Source organism: Pseudonaja textilis, chromosome 2 (genome assembly GCF_049901715.1).
Source record: "Pseudonaja textilis isolate UNSWEBS1 chromosome 2, rPseTex1.2, whole genome shotgun sequence".
In the NCBI taxonomy this organism is placed as follows: Eukaryota; Metazoa; Chordata; class Lepidosauria; order Squamata; family Elapidae; genus Pseudonaja; species Pseudonaja textilis.
In genome coordinates, this window is record NC_141991.1 from 80817142 (window position 1) to 80834022 (window position 16881).

At 36.2% G+C, this 16881-nt stretch overlaps 1 protein-coding gene across 1 annotated transcript in view; it reads left to right on the plus strand.

Annotated features, from left to right (window-relative positions):
* The window catches only part of PDLIM4 (PDZ and LIM domain 4), a 76575-nt gene extending 64840 nt beyond the window's left edge, over nucleotides 1–11735 (plus strand). The window contains exons 4-7 of the mRNA XM_026696453.2: nucleotides 3896–4074; nucleotides 7245–7402; nucleotides 8960–9080; nucleotides 10392–11735. Coding sequence (XP_026552238.1) covers nucleotides 3896–4074; nucleotides 7245–7402; nucleotides 8960–9080; nucleotides 10392–10596 — 663 coding nt within the window. The 3' untranslated portion in view covers nucleotides 10597–11735. The remainder of the gene's footprint in view (nucleotides 1–3895; nucleotides 4075–7244; nucleotides 7403–8959; nucleotides 9081–10391) is intronic.
* Nucleotides 11736–16881: the final 5146 nt, after the last annotated feature.

Consider the following 16881-nt stretch of genomic DNA (forward strand, 5'->3'; position numbering starts at 1 on the left):
CGGCCTTTTAGATTTTCTTCTGCTCTAATCAGAATTTGGAATTAGACCCATTTTTTGTGAATCCCGTCAACGTGGATTTCCTTCTCTTAGAATATCCATTAAAATATCTCTACTTTTAAAAGAGTGGTTAGCACTATCATTTTGTTTAAAGTTATAGTTTCAGTAATCTCATGAACTATTTTAAAATATAGGCTTAAAATATATATATTTTAAAAATTACACAGCAGCTAAATTTACATGAATCCTGCCCCTTGCTTTATCAGGGCTCACTGAAAGGGGGGCCCTATTTGTGTCAGCAGGAAGAAAAGCTGAAATAAACGATGCTGAATTGGGTTGTGCATTTCAGAAACGTTAAATCACTTTTCAGGAACTAAGAATCTGGCAAAACTATTATAGTTATAAAAGGCCCTGTGTGCTAGTTGACAGGACTCAGCAGGAAGCATGGTAACAAATCAAAAAGGTTCTTTTCAGAAGAATAAATCTGTATACCAAATTTATAATATTCAGTAAGACAAAAATGAGCTGTATCAAATATTCTCTCATATTTTCTTATGCATATTGCAATTTGCTTGTTTTTGAACATTTTAAGTATTTATTTTCTCTTGTGCTAATTTAGGATAGGAAAACTTTGCATTTAGCCAAAGCAACATATTTCCAGCTTACCGTTCCTTTCCCCTTCAGTGTAACAGGGCAATAAAGTCAGGAAAATTAAAAAGGACGTTTTAACATTTGAAAATGTGCTATTTCTAATTAAAGTAGCAAAACTAAAATTTTGGAAAATGATAGATCTAAGGCCGAAAGATAAATAATTGAACTGTATCTCCCTCTCTATGACTGCTGACAGCAATTGTTTAAAACAAGTACTGAGCTTGCTTATTTACTGTCATATTTTTCATTCTCATCTTAGCTCTGTTTAGACTTCTAGGGAAATTTAAAAAAAACAGGTACAGAAAAAATGAGAAATGCCCATTACAATCTCACCCTGACTTCTGTACAATGAGAGGAAGAAGAATCCTATGGAGAGGAAGCTGTACTTATCCTGATTCTCCTCCCTTGCAACCTTAACATATTGATGGAGGATGTCAAACATATGTGATGCTAATTCATGCTAGTAGTATAGTTCTCTACTTAGAACTATTGGTTTAGTGATCATTCAAAGTTGTAAGGACACTGAAAAAAGTTTTTTTTTTAATCCACCTATCAAGGACCTGAGATAGGACCTGAGATAGGCAGCTGTTTTTGTTTGATGGTGCTAAATACTACATAATACATCACATTAAATAATACATCACAGGGTATATAGTATTCCACAGTTGCCTTTTGCAATTGACTGGTGGTAATTTTGTTGATGCCAATGATGTTGAAGTGATGCCCTTAAGTATTTTGGGATTGCACCCAAGGAGCCTATTATAATTGGTAGTATCTTTTTCTTTCTTTTGCCATAGTCATTTTATTTCTGTTTGTGGATCTTTATATTTTGTGATTTTTCTCCGGTTCTTTCTCTTCCCTTCTGCTGTCTCCAGGCTCTGATATATCTACTATGCAGGCTTTTTTTTGTTGTTGTCAAGAATTGTTAAATATGGAGTGTTATATATCAAGTGCTTGTCTGTTTGAATTGTAGAATCCCAGAGCACTTCAACTTCTTCATTTCTATGACTTTCTCTATTTTATGATCTCACCCATTTTTGCTTGAAGGCAAATGTTATTTGTTACAGATATTTCAGTGCACCCTTGTTGCTACTTTGACGTGCTGTTGTTTGTAGTCCATCTGGGTGATCTTCTGTCAGCAGCTAAGGAAGTGGTCCACTATTTCTTTGGCTTCCTTGCAGAGTGGAATTTGGTATTTGTTGCTGTCTTCTTGATTCTGGCTTTGTATGCTGTAGTTCTTCTTATTTTTATTATTCCAGCTATTTGAAGAGAATTGTAGTGCCTCTTTCCTCCTCCATAAGAAGCAGACCTTGCTTCCAGAAACAAAGCTAATTTGGTATTTGATTGTCCCATCTCTGCTTTCTCTTTAATGGGAAAGAACAAACCATGGTCCAATCTATTTCAGTAGAACTGCCTGAGTGACAGGTCCACATAAACATTTTCTAGGTACAAGGAGTTACCAGAAAAGTCTGGCTTCATTCCTGATTGTGTAGACTGTTTGTTCCCCTCCTAGTTCCTTTTCCTGTACAAGAATTGGGCAGTGCAGAGGAATAGTCGGGCACCAGCTGAGGGGTTGGAAATGCTGGCTTGATGCCATTTACTATCATAATCAGCATCCATTCCCAGAAATCAGGAAGAAATAAATGGGAAGTAAGGAATCCATAGTTAATCAGGGCTTGCAATTCTAAACAGTTCTAGCGCAAACAAATGTTCTAGAGAAATCCTTCTTGTAGAAATGAAAAACCAGCTAGTTTTAAGAGTAGCATTCATTTATAGGTAAATATTTGAAAAACTGTAAAACATAAAAGTATTTGCGGAAAATTTTAGAAAAATCTTTACATTGCTTATGCACATCTTAACATTACAGTCTATAAGCACGGAGATTGTAAGTACTGTGTGACTGGGCTTTTGCCTCAATGAGTGTAACTACTCTTAAAAATTGCTTGAATTAGGTCATTTGCTCTTTCAAAGGTCATTCTGATTTTTAAGCAGCACCACCACCCTTTTTGTCTATAGGGGGGAAAAACAGGTATTGTCTTAATAAAATATCAGAAATAAAGAATAATATCCTTGTGCAGTATCCAGAGCACTTTTTCTGAATAATTTTTAAAATGCTCATGATCTAATTATTAGTCCTGGAAGAATAATTCAGTGTAGATTTAGAATTCATTTTGTTTTGTAGAGAAGGTTTATAGAAGTCTTACCTGAACTTCAGCTTATTTAAAACAAATTAATTACATTTTAAGTATAAAAATGAGAGCTATTGTTAGGATTCAGAGAGATATCAATGATTTATTGCTAGCCTTTTTTCACATTGTATTAAAGAGGCAAGGGAAACTCACATAAGTTGAGAGATGTGAGCGAAGCTATAAAATGGACTTAGCAAATAAATATTCTGAACAGATTTATGAAGATAGATACTAGATTTTTTATCCCAACTTTATTATTTTTATAAATAACTCAAGGCAGCCAACATATTTAATACTCCTTCTTTCTCCACAAAAACTCTGTGGGGTAAGTTGGGGTATGAAAGAGTGATTGGCCGAAGATTACCTTTCTGTTTTCATGCCTAAGACAGGACTGGAATTCATAGTTTCCTGGTTTGTAGCCTGGTGCTTTAACCACTGCACCAACCTGCATGAATGGCATCAAAATAACTGTTAAAATAATAAAATAATTTTACATGCATTTTACTATATAATAATAAATGGATACTGGCAATCATCCTAAGATTCAAACAGCAGTTTAAAGAGATAGTTTTAAAAGTCTTCCTGACTGAGAAGGAGTATGAATTAATTGTATTTCCATAATGTTAAACTATAATGTAGAAGGCCTATTTCCTAGTCCAGCTCCCCTTGACTTCACATTAATAGATTACAGAGCTTAAAAAACAATAACACTATTTTTTTACAGACATTAAACTGCCATGTTTACATCTGTTCATACATTTATCCCTTATTTGACTAGGATCTAACTTGAATATGTATTTCAATTAATTTAGATGCAATACAAGTTAAAACACAAGAAGACATTGTACAACAGGTGTCTTACACATGTGAAATACATATATTTTCTTCCTCCTCAAACAGATCCTCTTTGCTGATTCTTTATTCCCAATTTTCAGGCTCCATTGCTGTTAAATAAATATTGTTTGCAGTTGGTGGACCACTTAATGGATCTCCATTTTCTGAAAGTGGTAGTTTATTATGGATAAAGACAACTTACCATGATTTCTTCTTTTGTTTAGGATAATGGACCTGTTCCAAATAGGAGACCCATGGCCTTTTCACCTGGAGGAAGTCCAACAGACAACAAGCAGACCTTAAATTTGCAATTCAATAATCCTTTACGTCTGTATGCAAACAACAGTCCAGATTCTAGTTTACCTTCACAGATGAGTGGTCTCCATATCACAACTCCCCAAAGGTATGGAGTAAAAAGTGTACATGTCAATTGAATTGCTTTTATAAATGCCTGAATTGAATTAATGAAGTAGGGCTGCTGCATCCATGTTGCAAAAATGCAGACAATTGCTAAGAGGGCAGTAGGTAGATATAGAAAGCTCTCACTTTTCATATCCATTTAATGGTCATCTGGATGTTTTAGTCCAGACATGGTTACAGCCAGTATGAAAAGATAAGTATCAGGGAAGTGTTTTGCACCATTTTTTTCCAAGTGACAATCTTCACTCTTTCACACACACTAAAACGACTGTGCTTCTGTTCGAAGAGCATTCCATCTCCAACTAAAATGGGTTTAAATACTTAAGAAAAATCATTTTAGCACTATTTTCCCAAACGAATCAGCCAAGTCTTCAACTATTTTACTAAACGTCAACCTACACTACCTAGGCTCCAAAACTCCTGATGGCCACTAGATGGCAGCAAAAGAGAGGAATTTTCTCCACCTTTTTGCTGCCTAGTGATGGCTGAGAATTTTATACCCCAGGCAGGATAGCCTAATTAAAAGACACATATCACATTGATTCATAACATTCGTTGTTTCAGTTATCTCAAACCCACTTTGTTATAGATTTTAAACAGATTTACAGCTTAGCACATGACAATAAATTATGACTTGTTCAACAGACTATGGGTAAAACAGTGTTTGTGTTACAGATTTGCTTTATCTATTAGTATACAATTGTTAAAATAGCAGCATAATTTTTTTTTCAAGCTAAATTGGCAAAAGAAAAATGAAATTCATATTAGAACATTCTCATTTGTCCCAAATGTGCTTTTCAAAAGGCAACTGAGAATTGAAAAAGATTCTTGAACGAGAAGTGAGACATTTTCGAGGAAAAAAACAAGGAAGTCCAGTTGCCTTTTTGAAAAGCATCTTTGGGACAATCATGGCCCGGATGATTGAGAATATCCATAGACTTTCCCATTTGTAAAGCCATCTGAATAAAACATGTGTAATGTTATATTATTCCCCCATCCCCTCTGTTCATTCATTCCCTCAACACTGTTCAACTATTTACAAAGTGTGCACTACTATTACTGTTAATCTTCTCATCATTCCTTATCACCCATCCCCTCCCACTTGTGATTGTAGGACTGTAACTTTGTTGCTTGTATCCTTAGGATTTATATTGACTGTTTCCTAGTATGATTTGATTGTTGACTGTACTCTATGACTATCATTAAATGTTGTATGTTATGATTCTTGATTCTTAACAAATGTATCTTTTCTTTATGTATACTGAAAGTATTTACACCAAGACAAATTCCTTTTGTGTCCAATCACACTTGGCCAATAAAGTATTCTATTCTATTCTATTCTATTCTATTCTATTCTATTCTATTCTATTCTATTCTATTCTCACAAACTACCTGGGCAAAGTCTCTGCAGTTTGCTTGGGAAGGTTTTGGTGTGCCATTGCCTTCCTTCTACGGCTAAGAAAAAATGACTGGCTCAAGGTCACTCAGCTGGCTTTGTCCCTAAGAACTTAACGTCTAGGGTTCTAGCCTGGTGCCTTAATTACCACACCACACTGTTTCTTTAAATTATATATGCAGTGCTACAAAGTAATAGTTTTTAAAAGGCACCCAAAAGATACATTTTTGTAACATGAAATGAATATTTAGGCCTGAGATTTAAACTGGTCTGGGCTACTAGATTAAATTCAGACATCTGGGTTTATACTACAGTAGCATCCCTTGGGCCATCAACTAGAATTAATCACACAGAACATCAAATGATCTGCATGGTATATTGTATGAATAACAAAAATTCAAAAGAATAGAAGTTTGGAACTGGCCAAAAATTAAGTGAAGATGCTGCATTTTCCAAGTACAAACATACTTTGGTGTTAAATATTCATTCTTCTGAAAGCATAATTTTTATCCTCTGAAGGATATTACTGTAGATAGCATTTAAATAATTTCTTAGCTAGATTTTATAATCACAGATCATTTGAAAAATAACAAATCACAGCTGTATCCTTTAATATCATGAATAGAATAATACTAAAAAGGTGGCTTGTTTAAAAAAATATTTTAGATGTTTAAAATCTATCAAATTTGAATCCATAATTTCTACTGATTCCAGATGCAAATAAACAAGAAATAGGAAATCCATTTGAGATGATAAAGGTGAAATCAATAGAAAAACAGATGAAAAAAAAAATCAGACGAATTTCAGCCATTTTGGCTAAAGTAGTAGCAAAATGATCCAGCAGTTTCAAGAGTGACCATCTTTGACTGTCATTTCCAACCCCAGTCCACATTTTTCAGGGACTTTATGTAGTCCAGCACACTGTTGCATCTCTCCAGGGGTTTGTGTTAGTATGTAAAGTTTCAGAATGTAACATTTAAATAAGGCTGAACTGAAATGAGCTTTTTTCTATTTCACCATCACACCTCCAAAATTTATGAATGGCAAAATAGATCTCCCAAAGGACCCAGTGTGATGGTGTGAGTGACCATTACTTTTGACTTCTTAGTCATATGTGTTTGCAATTCACATCAAATAAAACATCAAACATTTCATCAAACATTTTTTTTTCAAATGTATTGTAGATGATATGCTACCCAATTCACAGGGAATCAAATTTATAAGGAGTGAAGTTTCTTTTCTTTTTTTTAAGTAGTATCCCTGATACAATGTTTGGTAATAACAAACAAAAAAACTTCAGTGCCAAATATTATTCAGCGGTGGGAGGACTTCCAATTTCTTCAGTAATTTAATTTAATGCATTAAAAATATGATCCATGTGTAACACAGTAATCCAATGAATTGCAGCAGCTGTCTTGCACTTACTGGTTAGTCTTAAATATATGGTTCAGTAGCCAGTAGAATGAACTCAAGGGTTCTTTCATTGGCAATTCTTTGCATATAATAGATTGCACATGTACATGACCAACCATCACTCCAGAAACAAGAAAGCAGAAACAAATGGTTGAATCTTCATTCGTAAACATACGATTTGTTTGCCAAAAGTTGCAGTTCTCCAGCTCATGATTTGAAGAAGCAGTTCTAGAAAACGTTATGAGAGAAATTCCTCATGAAAGATTCCTTTTCTTTAATCGACTTTAGGTTGGTGCCTCTTCAGTTGGCATCAATTGGTTGACCTTCATTTTCTGTTCAAATAGTGCTGATCCTCTAAGGTCTCTCCCAAGAAACAAAAATGGAATTGACACAGACTCGGATGTGTACAAAATGCTGCAAGATCATGAAAGGCCTGTTTCAGAACCTAAGCAGTCAGGATCTTTCCGGTATCTGCAAGGCATGTTGGAAGCTGGAGAGAATGGTAAGGAACACAAACATTCCTCTTTTATGCATACCTTAAGGTACATGCTGATCTTAGAAACCATATGTGCAATAATTCTTGATCGTGATGGTTGACTACATAGTAGCCAGATGCTTAGGCTGGATTTGGCATTTCAGTCCACCTATTGAGTCCTTCCCAAGGACCCGGGAGAGGCAGACATTGTTTGAGGGCACTAAAGGTATCATCACAAGATATTTTATCTGTTTATTTGTATCTTGCTTTACTTTATTTTTTTTACAATGAACTCCAGGTGGCAAACATATCCAATATACCTTCTTCCTCTTATTAATGTAATGAATCTAGGTTTATTAATAAAAGCTGTTCCAAGTAAATCTGCTTTTTGCAATTGACTAATTGTGATTTTGTCAATGCCAACGGTGTTCTTCTGGTGCTCCAGTGGTATGGGGATTGCACTGCAATATAATATCCTTTAAAAAAGCCAGTTTCTAACATGCTGTCTTGCTTTTATTACAGGCCTTTAAAAGTCTCTCTGAGTCCTGACATACAGTAAAACCAATAAATCTGGCATGCTATAAAAGTGCACTTTAGCAGTGTTATGGTCTTGCTTGATTTCCTTTACATAGCAAGAGGTCATATCTCCCACCCCCGCCCAAAATATCCATAAAGTTGAAACATTTTCTAAATTAGGCAACATCATCTGTCTTCTGTGTTTCCTCTATACGGCTCATTGGTACCAGCTTTCCTTTGTAATTTTTAAAATATCTTTCACACCATTTTCCCTGGGTTTTTTTTTTTTCAATGTTTGGTTTTTATTTAGCAAAACAGAACTTTATATGATATTCCATGTTATCTTGCTTTCTAATTCTTACAGTCATGCTACCATTTTAAAATAAATACCTTAAGATTAATGCTGGTCACCTGTTCCCTAATCTTTATATCATCTGACATATAGCCCCATATTAGCTCAGGAAAAAAAAATCCCAATGATTTCCGAAGGTATTTTCTGCTTTCTGTGAAAGCAGCCTTAGGATGTCCCTATCGTTCTGGTGATAAAGAAAGGAATGTGTGAATATTTTAAAACTACCCTCCTTATTTTTGAATTCAAGAAGACATTGCAGATAGTTCTCGAGTTACAACCACAATTGAGCCCAAAATTTATGTTACTAAGTGAAACATTGGTTAAGTGAGTTTGCCCCAATTTTATGACCTTTCATGCCACAGTTGTTAAGTGAATCATTGCATTTGTTAAGTTAGTAATGGTTGTGAAGTGAATGTGACTTTGCTTGTCAGAAGGTCACAAAAGATGACCCCAAGACACTGCAACCATCATAAACAAGAACCAGTTGCCAAGCATCTGAATTTTCATCATATGACCATGGGGATGCCACAATGGTCAGGAATATGAAAAATGGTCATAAGTCACTTTTTTCAGTCCCGTTATACCTTTGAATGGTCACTAAATGAACCGCTGTAAGTCAAGGACTACCTGTATTTAAACAAAGCAGTCGGCATATCTGGGACATTCCACAGGCCTTAAATCAATAGTACTGAAATTTTATCTTACCTTCTTGGCAGGTGAAAAGTACGACAAAGTGACCAGTCCAAGACACATTAAATCTCCCGTCCCTAAACTGGGTGGAGCCATGTCTGGCTTGCAGGTGCTCCCTGAGTGTACCAGATGCGGTAATGGCATTGTGTAAGTACATGAATCTTCCCAGGAGCCTTAATAGTTTATATCTTGTTCGGGAAAGCTAGTGAATAAAAGTGCCATCTGTTTCACTTTAAACTCTCGTAATGTATGGGCCATAAAACCACATTATGTGCCGGGTGGACTTATAGGAGCAGGATGGCATCTGGACTTCTTCTTTCACAGGAAGATTAATGAAATGTGTATTGCAGCTTTAACGTTGACGAATGTTAGTCTCTTGATCCAAAGTACCTGTGTTGTTCCAAACTTTTTATGGAATTCATTGGAATCCAGTTGGCTCAGAGATTAAGGAGCAGCTGCACATCCTCGGCTTTTGCAAACGGTGGAAGCAAAGCCCCTTAGTCTTTGCAGGATCCAGTCTGGGTCAGTCACGGGGACCAGAGATTTTGTCTTTTGAGTTTTGGGACTTGTGCTGGAGTCCGTCCTCGGGGAACTTCTCTGTGTGCTTTGAGCACACACCTCCGTGTGTGGTATTTATATGGTGCCTGTTGTGTGTAGTTTTTTAGGTGTAGATTGGAATGTGGCTGGCTGGCTATTAAGTCTTAATAACTCTTCATCTTTGTCTTGGAGGGCAGAGATATGCCTAGGTAAAATAGAACTGTTTAGGCTTATCCCAAAAGGTGCTTTTTCAGGAGGCAACAGGACTTTCTTGTTTATTTCTTTGAAGACGTTTCACTTCTCATCCAAGAACCTTCTTCGGGATGATGAGGAATGGAAGGATTTATATTCCTCGCAGACAGCGGGTCATTTGCATTTTGTTAGTGTGGTGGCGTCAAACTCTTGTCGCCACCACGGCGTCATGTGGCATATCGGGACTTTTTCTCTCTTCGCTAAACTGGGCATGGGCATAACAGCACGTGACACATCCGGGTTTATCCAGCTGTAGTTTGCAGGGGTTTTTTTTCCCCTCTGGAAGTCCATTCCTACTCTCACTCCATTCAAAGGGTGTTTATCCCAAATTGTAGAGCTAAAAGTCTGTAGAAATTCTCAGTCATCCAGGTCATGGCTGTCCCAAAGGTGCTTTTTCAGGAGGCAACTGGACTTTCTTCTTTTTTTCTTTTGAAAATGGTCTCTTTTGAAGATGAGAAGCAAAACGTCTCCAAAAGAAGAAAGAATGGAAGTCCATTTGCCTCCTGAAAAAGCACCTTTGGGAAACCACGACTGACCTGGTTGACTGAGAATCTCTACAGATGTTTAGGCTAATGCAACAACTCATTGACCTGCAAGAAATAGTAATGGTTTTAAGTATTTAACTTTCTTCTCTTCTCTTCTCTTCTCTTCTCTCCTTCACCCTAACAGTGGCACAATAGTGAAAGCCCGTGACAAGCTCTACCATCCAGAATGTTTCATGTGTGACGACTGTGGCCTCAATCTGAAGCAAAGGGGCTATTTCTTCATTGAGGAACAACTATACTGCGAGACGCATGCCAAGGAAAGGGTTAAACCACCAGAAGGATACGACGTGGTAGCTGTTTATCCCAATGCCAAAGTTGAACTTGTTTAAGTAGTTACTTCTATTTCCCAGCCAGGTCGAAAGGGCTAGAAGAGAGTCAAAAAAGGGTTTATTCTCAGTAAAATATCTTTCAGAGATCAAATGAATTACCCTTGAGACCTTAGGTGGGACAGTACTGGTTGCAGAAAACCTTTGGAAAACAATCACTTTCCCCCATTTCTTATAAAACTTTGCTTTTTTGGTTGCTGTGCTGAAGTTTAAAAAAAATCTGCAAATAATATTTGCTGTAGACCATCCAAAATCTATGTAAAAATAGATGCTTTTTAAAAAGAACTTTTCCACATACAACCAGTATTTTTTTTTGTCCCATTTAAAAATAAGGCACTTTAAGAACTGACAGTTTAAAGCATTGCATTAAATTTGACTTTTTGTCAGTAATATAGATATACGATAAATACAGCTTTGTGGCTTTCAGGGTATAAAACACTGAGACCATGTTTAATTATTATTATTATTATTAATATAGTTAGAGAAATTCTCTTATAAATCCTTTCTCAAGTGGTGTTGTTATAATTGCTGCCTATTTGTTATTTTAGTTATGTTCAGTATCTAGGAAACAAATGCCTTTTTATTTGCAAAAAAAGCAAAATCTTTTTTGAGTTGAGCTTTACTCTTAGTGACTGCATATCTAAGCTGCAAAAAATTGTACATCCATTAGAAGGCCAGCAGCAAGCTAGGGGGTTCTGTATGTTTTGTGCCCTCTATGGTTGACTGTTTTGCAGCCCAGATGTGGTAGCCTTATTCACGGACATGGACACCTAATTTTCTTGGTAATAATACAAAAGTCATTTCACATTTTTCCTGAAACAATCAAAGTGATAAAGAGCCCCTTTTGTCATCCTTGTGACAGATGGTAGCATTAGCAGCTGGAATTTTCTGCTTGCCTAATCCTGCCCTTTTACTTTTCCTAAAGAAAACATTATTGGAAACCCATAATTGATCCTCTGTTGGTTAAGAGCAGTGAGCAGGTTAAAGATGATTTGTGTGTTCTCACTCCTTCTAGATCATCTGATGCTGTCAGTTGTAAAGATCAAGAACTCTCAAATGTAAAATTCTCTGTAAACAAAAATGTATGGAATGCATGTACAGCAAAGAATCAGCTATAACAGAATATTTACACATGATACCAACGTTCTTTCTTGCTATTATTCCTTTGTATCAAATCACACAGCCAACTATTTCTACTACTTTCTCCTTTGTGTTTAAACCATAAGATTTTGTATTCAAGCCTGGAATATAGAACCATTCTGAGGTTCAGTGAATTTTGAATTTGAATATTCATCTCTGGGGCCAACATCAGTTCAGTCAATATAAAAGAAATCTTGATAACAACAGGGCAAAGACCACACTGTTATTTTTGACTTTGAGTTTTCAGAACTGAAAATCCCTGGACGTACTGAAGTCTCTTCATGTTTGAATGAATTGAATGAAATGCAGAAAAGTCCATAAATTATAAGAAAATTTAGCCTCATTTCAGACAAATAGACATAGAAGATAAGACAGACAGACAGACATTTATTTCTTGATAACATAGGATGAAACTTGCCCAGTGTGAAAACCACTTTGTTTTAACAAGTAAAATGTAGCAACAAGGATGAAGAAAAGTATGTACTTTTAGTTAAAACAAAGTTCTCTATACTATTAACATATTGTCTGTGTCGTTAGGGTTCTCATTTAAAGAATCTTGATTGACTGAGTTTATTTTTTTTCTATCTGCAGTTGTTATAAATGTATATATTAATAATCTTTTAGCCAGCAATCCAGAGGGAATCACACTCTGTCAGCCATATAAGCTATAGTAGAAGAGACATAAGCTTTTCCTCCATCTTTTTTCCCCCTTTGCCCTCCACCTGCATACTTTTGTTGTAAAGGACTAGTGAAATTCTCATACATGGAAAGCTGCTGATCTTCTTCCCTAACTAGTTAATTAGTTACGAAAGCATTGCAACACTTTTATTTTCACATTAGCTCTATTATGCAAAGTTTCCTGTCAGGTGGGAAAACAGCTCTATTTGAACTCTTCAATAGCTTCCAACTCTAAGTGAAGAGTTGTAATTTTATTACCATTTATCACTAGTTTTTATGGTTTTCTAACCTAATATTTGTGTTTTTCTCTTCATGGAATCATTTCAGTAAATCAGGGAATACTTATGTATTATTATAGTTATCATTAATCAAAGCAATATTGTTGTTTCATTTCTTGGTTGCCAAGCGATAACTTTCTTTTGCAACAGTTGTAGACATTTGCTCCAATTTGGCTTATTTGTGTTGATCCTTAGGGCCCCTAGGTATGATTATGCTGTTTCATGGGTTTGAAGTGCTCTGTGGAACACATACTGTGAGACTACAATTTTACAGATTGCTGGGTGCCTTTAAATTCAGAATTGGTATCTAATTTCTGGTCCTTGAAATCCAGCTGATAATTCACAATATCTGGTTTTATTGAAGGGTCTCCTTAGTTTATCTCACAACTCTTTTGTCCTTTCATTATCAAGTGAATTTCATAAAAGAGCAATCTTTCTTGACTTGTAATTAGGATTTTGCCTGTAGGGTGCATTCTAACAAAGCGGCAGACTGCCTGTCCGTGGTCCTTTGCACAAGTGCCTTGAAACAGCCCCCATGATTTCCAGACTAGAAATAAAGGTGTTTTTATAAGTGGGTGAGCAATTTACCTTTATGCCTTGTGACTGTTTCTTGAAATTAAATTCAACCATTATTTTTAATCGGATACAAGATTTGATTAAGTTGGTTTTGCATTAAAACTTTCTACTTGGAAAAATTACTTCAATACAAAAAATAACTTTAATACGATTTGAGGTAGAAGTACTGTATATGTTTCATTGTAATAGCTTAGAATATTCAGACCTTGATTCTAGTTTTCCTAAAACATTTATCAATTTAAAAACTGCCTAAAGATAATCATACCTATCACTTTCCTTATGCTTATTTTTCCATTTTGCAAATAGTTCCTGCAATAAAGCTGAAATATGAAAGATGGATATATCTATCTTACTACAATAATCATATAGTTGCTTGACAACAAGGGGAGAACACCTCATAGGAAAGAAACTAACTTGGAAATAAATGAGCCCAGATATTTCTGGATTGGGAAGTGCATCACAAACCTGATGTAACCAAAACTTTTTCTCTTATGCAATGAAACACAGTTTTTTGAATATGTTAGGCCAGGGGTGTCAAACTCAAATTCATTGAGGGGCACACCAGGGCTGTTTGACCTTGGGGCGGGGGGGCATGCCCAGCTTGATGTCACTCGTGTCAGAGGTGCCTGTGGTGGCCCAAGCGCTCTGCAAGCAAAAATGGCCTTGCAAACTCCGTTTTAGGCTGGGACAGCTTCTTGCAACCCTCTACCTGAGCTTGGGATGGCCACGTGCAGTCCACCCAAGTGCCATTTTTGCTGGTAGAGGCATCACAGACTGGTTTTTTGCTGTTTCCAGGTGACCCCCGAGGGCCAGATCTAAGCACCCCACAGGCCAGATCCAGCCCGTGGGTCTTGAATTTCACACCCTGTGTTAGGATATAGATCAGTTTGCATTTCTCCTTGTCTTCCCTTCAACTTCATTTCAAAGGCTGTTTTTTCACCTGACAGGAGTCTGCCATCTACTTCTGATCTGTTATAATAATATTAAAACACGTGGCCCATGTTGGAAATTTTTTAGTCTTGAACTGCGAGCATTTTAAATTGCATAAAACTAATTGCACATAATTAGTTAATTCAATGATCCATTGGAATGGAATGATCCATTGAATGAACTGTGCTTCTATGAGCCATGGCGGCACAGTGGTTAGAGTGCAGTACTGCAGGCTACTTCTGTTGACTGCCAGCTGCCTGCAATTTGGCAGTGAATCCCACCAGGCTCAAGGTTGACTCAGACTTCCATCCTTCCGAGGTTGATAAAATGAGGACCCAGATTGTTGGGGGCAATATGCTGGCTCTCTAAACTGCTTAGAGAGGGTTGTAAAGCACTATGAAGCGGTATATAAGTCTAAGTGCTCTTGCTATTTCAGGCTTTATTGTATGCAAATAACTTTACTAGCCAAGGAATGAAACTTTCCTTATCTTTTATCTGCATGGAAATGATTAACACTCATAATTCCTCCAAATTTGCCTGTTGCTAGTTTCTTTTCTAATAATTCATGCAGTATTCAAATTGGAGTTATCTTGAAGAAGAATATTTTGTTACAAATTCATTTCCTTCTAGATATGCCTCTTATCCCACACAAAATTTTTGTGGAATATTATTGAAACTGGAACTTGGTTTGTTGCCTGTTCAATCAAGGGCAAAGATATTTTTTATTTGTGTGGATTAAGTTTTCAATAATACAGAAAAGCATTTCAGGAAAACATTGTGTACGGAGTTTAAATATATTGTGAGTCCACCTCATTATCAAATGAATTATGGTTTAACTGTTTCATCACCACTACTACAGCCTTAAGAATTTTTTATTATTTCATAGTCCGTCACACTCAGAAACTATGTGGTTGCTAATGTTTCTCTTACACTGCAAACTATCAGGATCTTATGACAATTATTTACAAGGTTTTCATACTCCTGATCACACATTCATTTCAGCACTGGTATACTTCAACTAAAAAAATGGAAAATCACCAAGATTTTGTCAAAATATCCTTATAGCACCAAAGGGGAAATCTACTGAGGTATTTTGATTACGGAACATCCATTGAGAGCATGGATGGTAAGTTCCCTTATTTTCAGTCTTTCCATTCTCTTCAATTTCTCCTCTGGGGGGAATCTTCCATATCTCTTGAATAAATTTTTGAAGAGAAATTGGGAATAAGACTATAAAATAAAAGTAAAGAAGAAAAAGCTCTATTATGTGACCTAAACTCTACTTGGATGACTTTAAACTTCACTCTTAACATATGAGATACCACTCCTCTAGCACTGAGGATGTTACCTAGTTTGATAATGAAAGGTCTGCAAGAAAACAACCAAGCTTAGGGAGCACCAAAGACCTCACAGTTCAACCCTAAACTACAAATATTTTCTTCTATTAGTAGTAATTCTGCTACAAGTAAGAAAAGACATAGAAGCAAACAGTCATAAGGACACCGTCTTTTATTTTAGTACAGAACAGACTTTTTCTGAAGCAGAACTGATGCCCATGAGAAGTTATCTATGAATGGACACATCATTGTGCTGTGACTTAAGGCAACCTTCTGCAGTGGCCCCACTGTTTAGGGAAGAGTTTATGTTCAAAATATCTAGAGGTTTCTAAATTCCATATTCTTTAAAGAAAAAGCTGAAAACAGAAGAGTGAGGAAAATAAAATCAGTTTAACCGAATTAAAAAGTGTCTGTGTTCACCATCTATTCAAGGAACTCAATCATAACCTACTAAATTAAGAGGTTGTTACCAAGCTATGGAACAAATTCTCTATGGAACTTTATTTGGTCCCAAACTCTATTTTTAGAAAAGATGTCGAGGCATGTCCTTTTAACTTAGCTTTTTATATCTTGAAGGTAACTATCTTGCACACTTTTCTGGATTTGAGCCCTGTGGAACACCAGAAGAGATTCATAAGTCCAATGCAGGGAAAAAAATGACCCTCTGTGCTTAGGCTTATTGTTTGCATTGTTCTTTTTGTGTACCATTCATAGGAGGCCGTGACATTCATCTAATCATGATTCACACAGTTTGTAATAGCCACAGACACATAAATATGAGGACACTGTAATAACTTTCCTAACATCAAACTAATGCTGTTAAAGATGACAGCTGGAAGAATTTTGAATATGGTGAAATGTGTGAATAATCCACGTTGATTTATTGTACATTAGTGTGTGGTCTGGAAAGTTTCTTAGACGGGTTGTGGTCTTTCAGAACCGGCTCCTGGAGGATGTTCTGCTATTTATGGCAAGAGTTCAAATTTAAGGCTTCTGGGTGTATAGTTAGAAGGACTGATAGGATAGATTCTTTCATGTATTCATTTTCAGGCTGTGCCTTGTTCACTATGTATGCACTGCTCACAAATACATTTGCTTGTGTATGAGGGTATTCACAGTACATATGAATAGCAATAGCCCAATATAAGTGATAGCAAAGTAATATATCCCTCCAAGTAGAGAGATCTTCCTTATCTAAAGCATCTTCTCCTTGGATATGGAAGGGCATGTTCAAGCATAAAGAGGCAGGGCTAATTAAACCTGGCCTGCTTCGGGTTCTTTTTGCAGAAACATTCACACTACAAATCTCGATCTTAAGCAAATCTGCATGTTTTAAATTCAAACAGTAA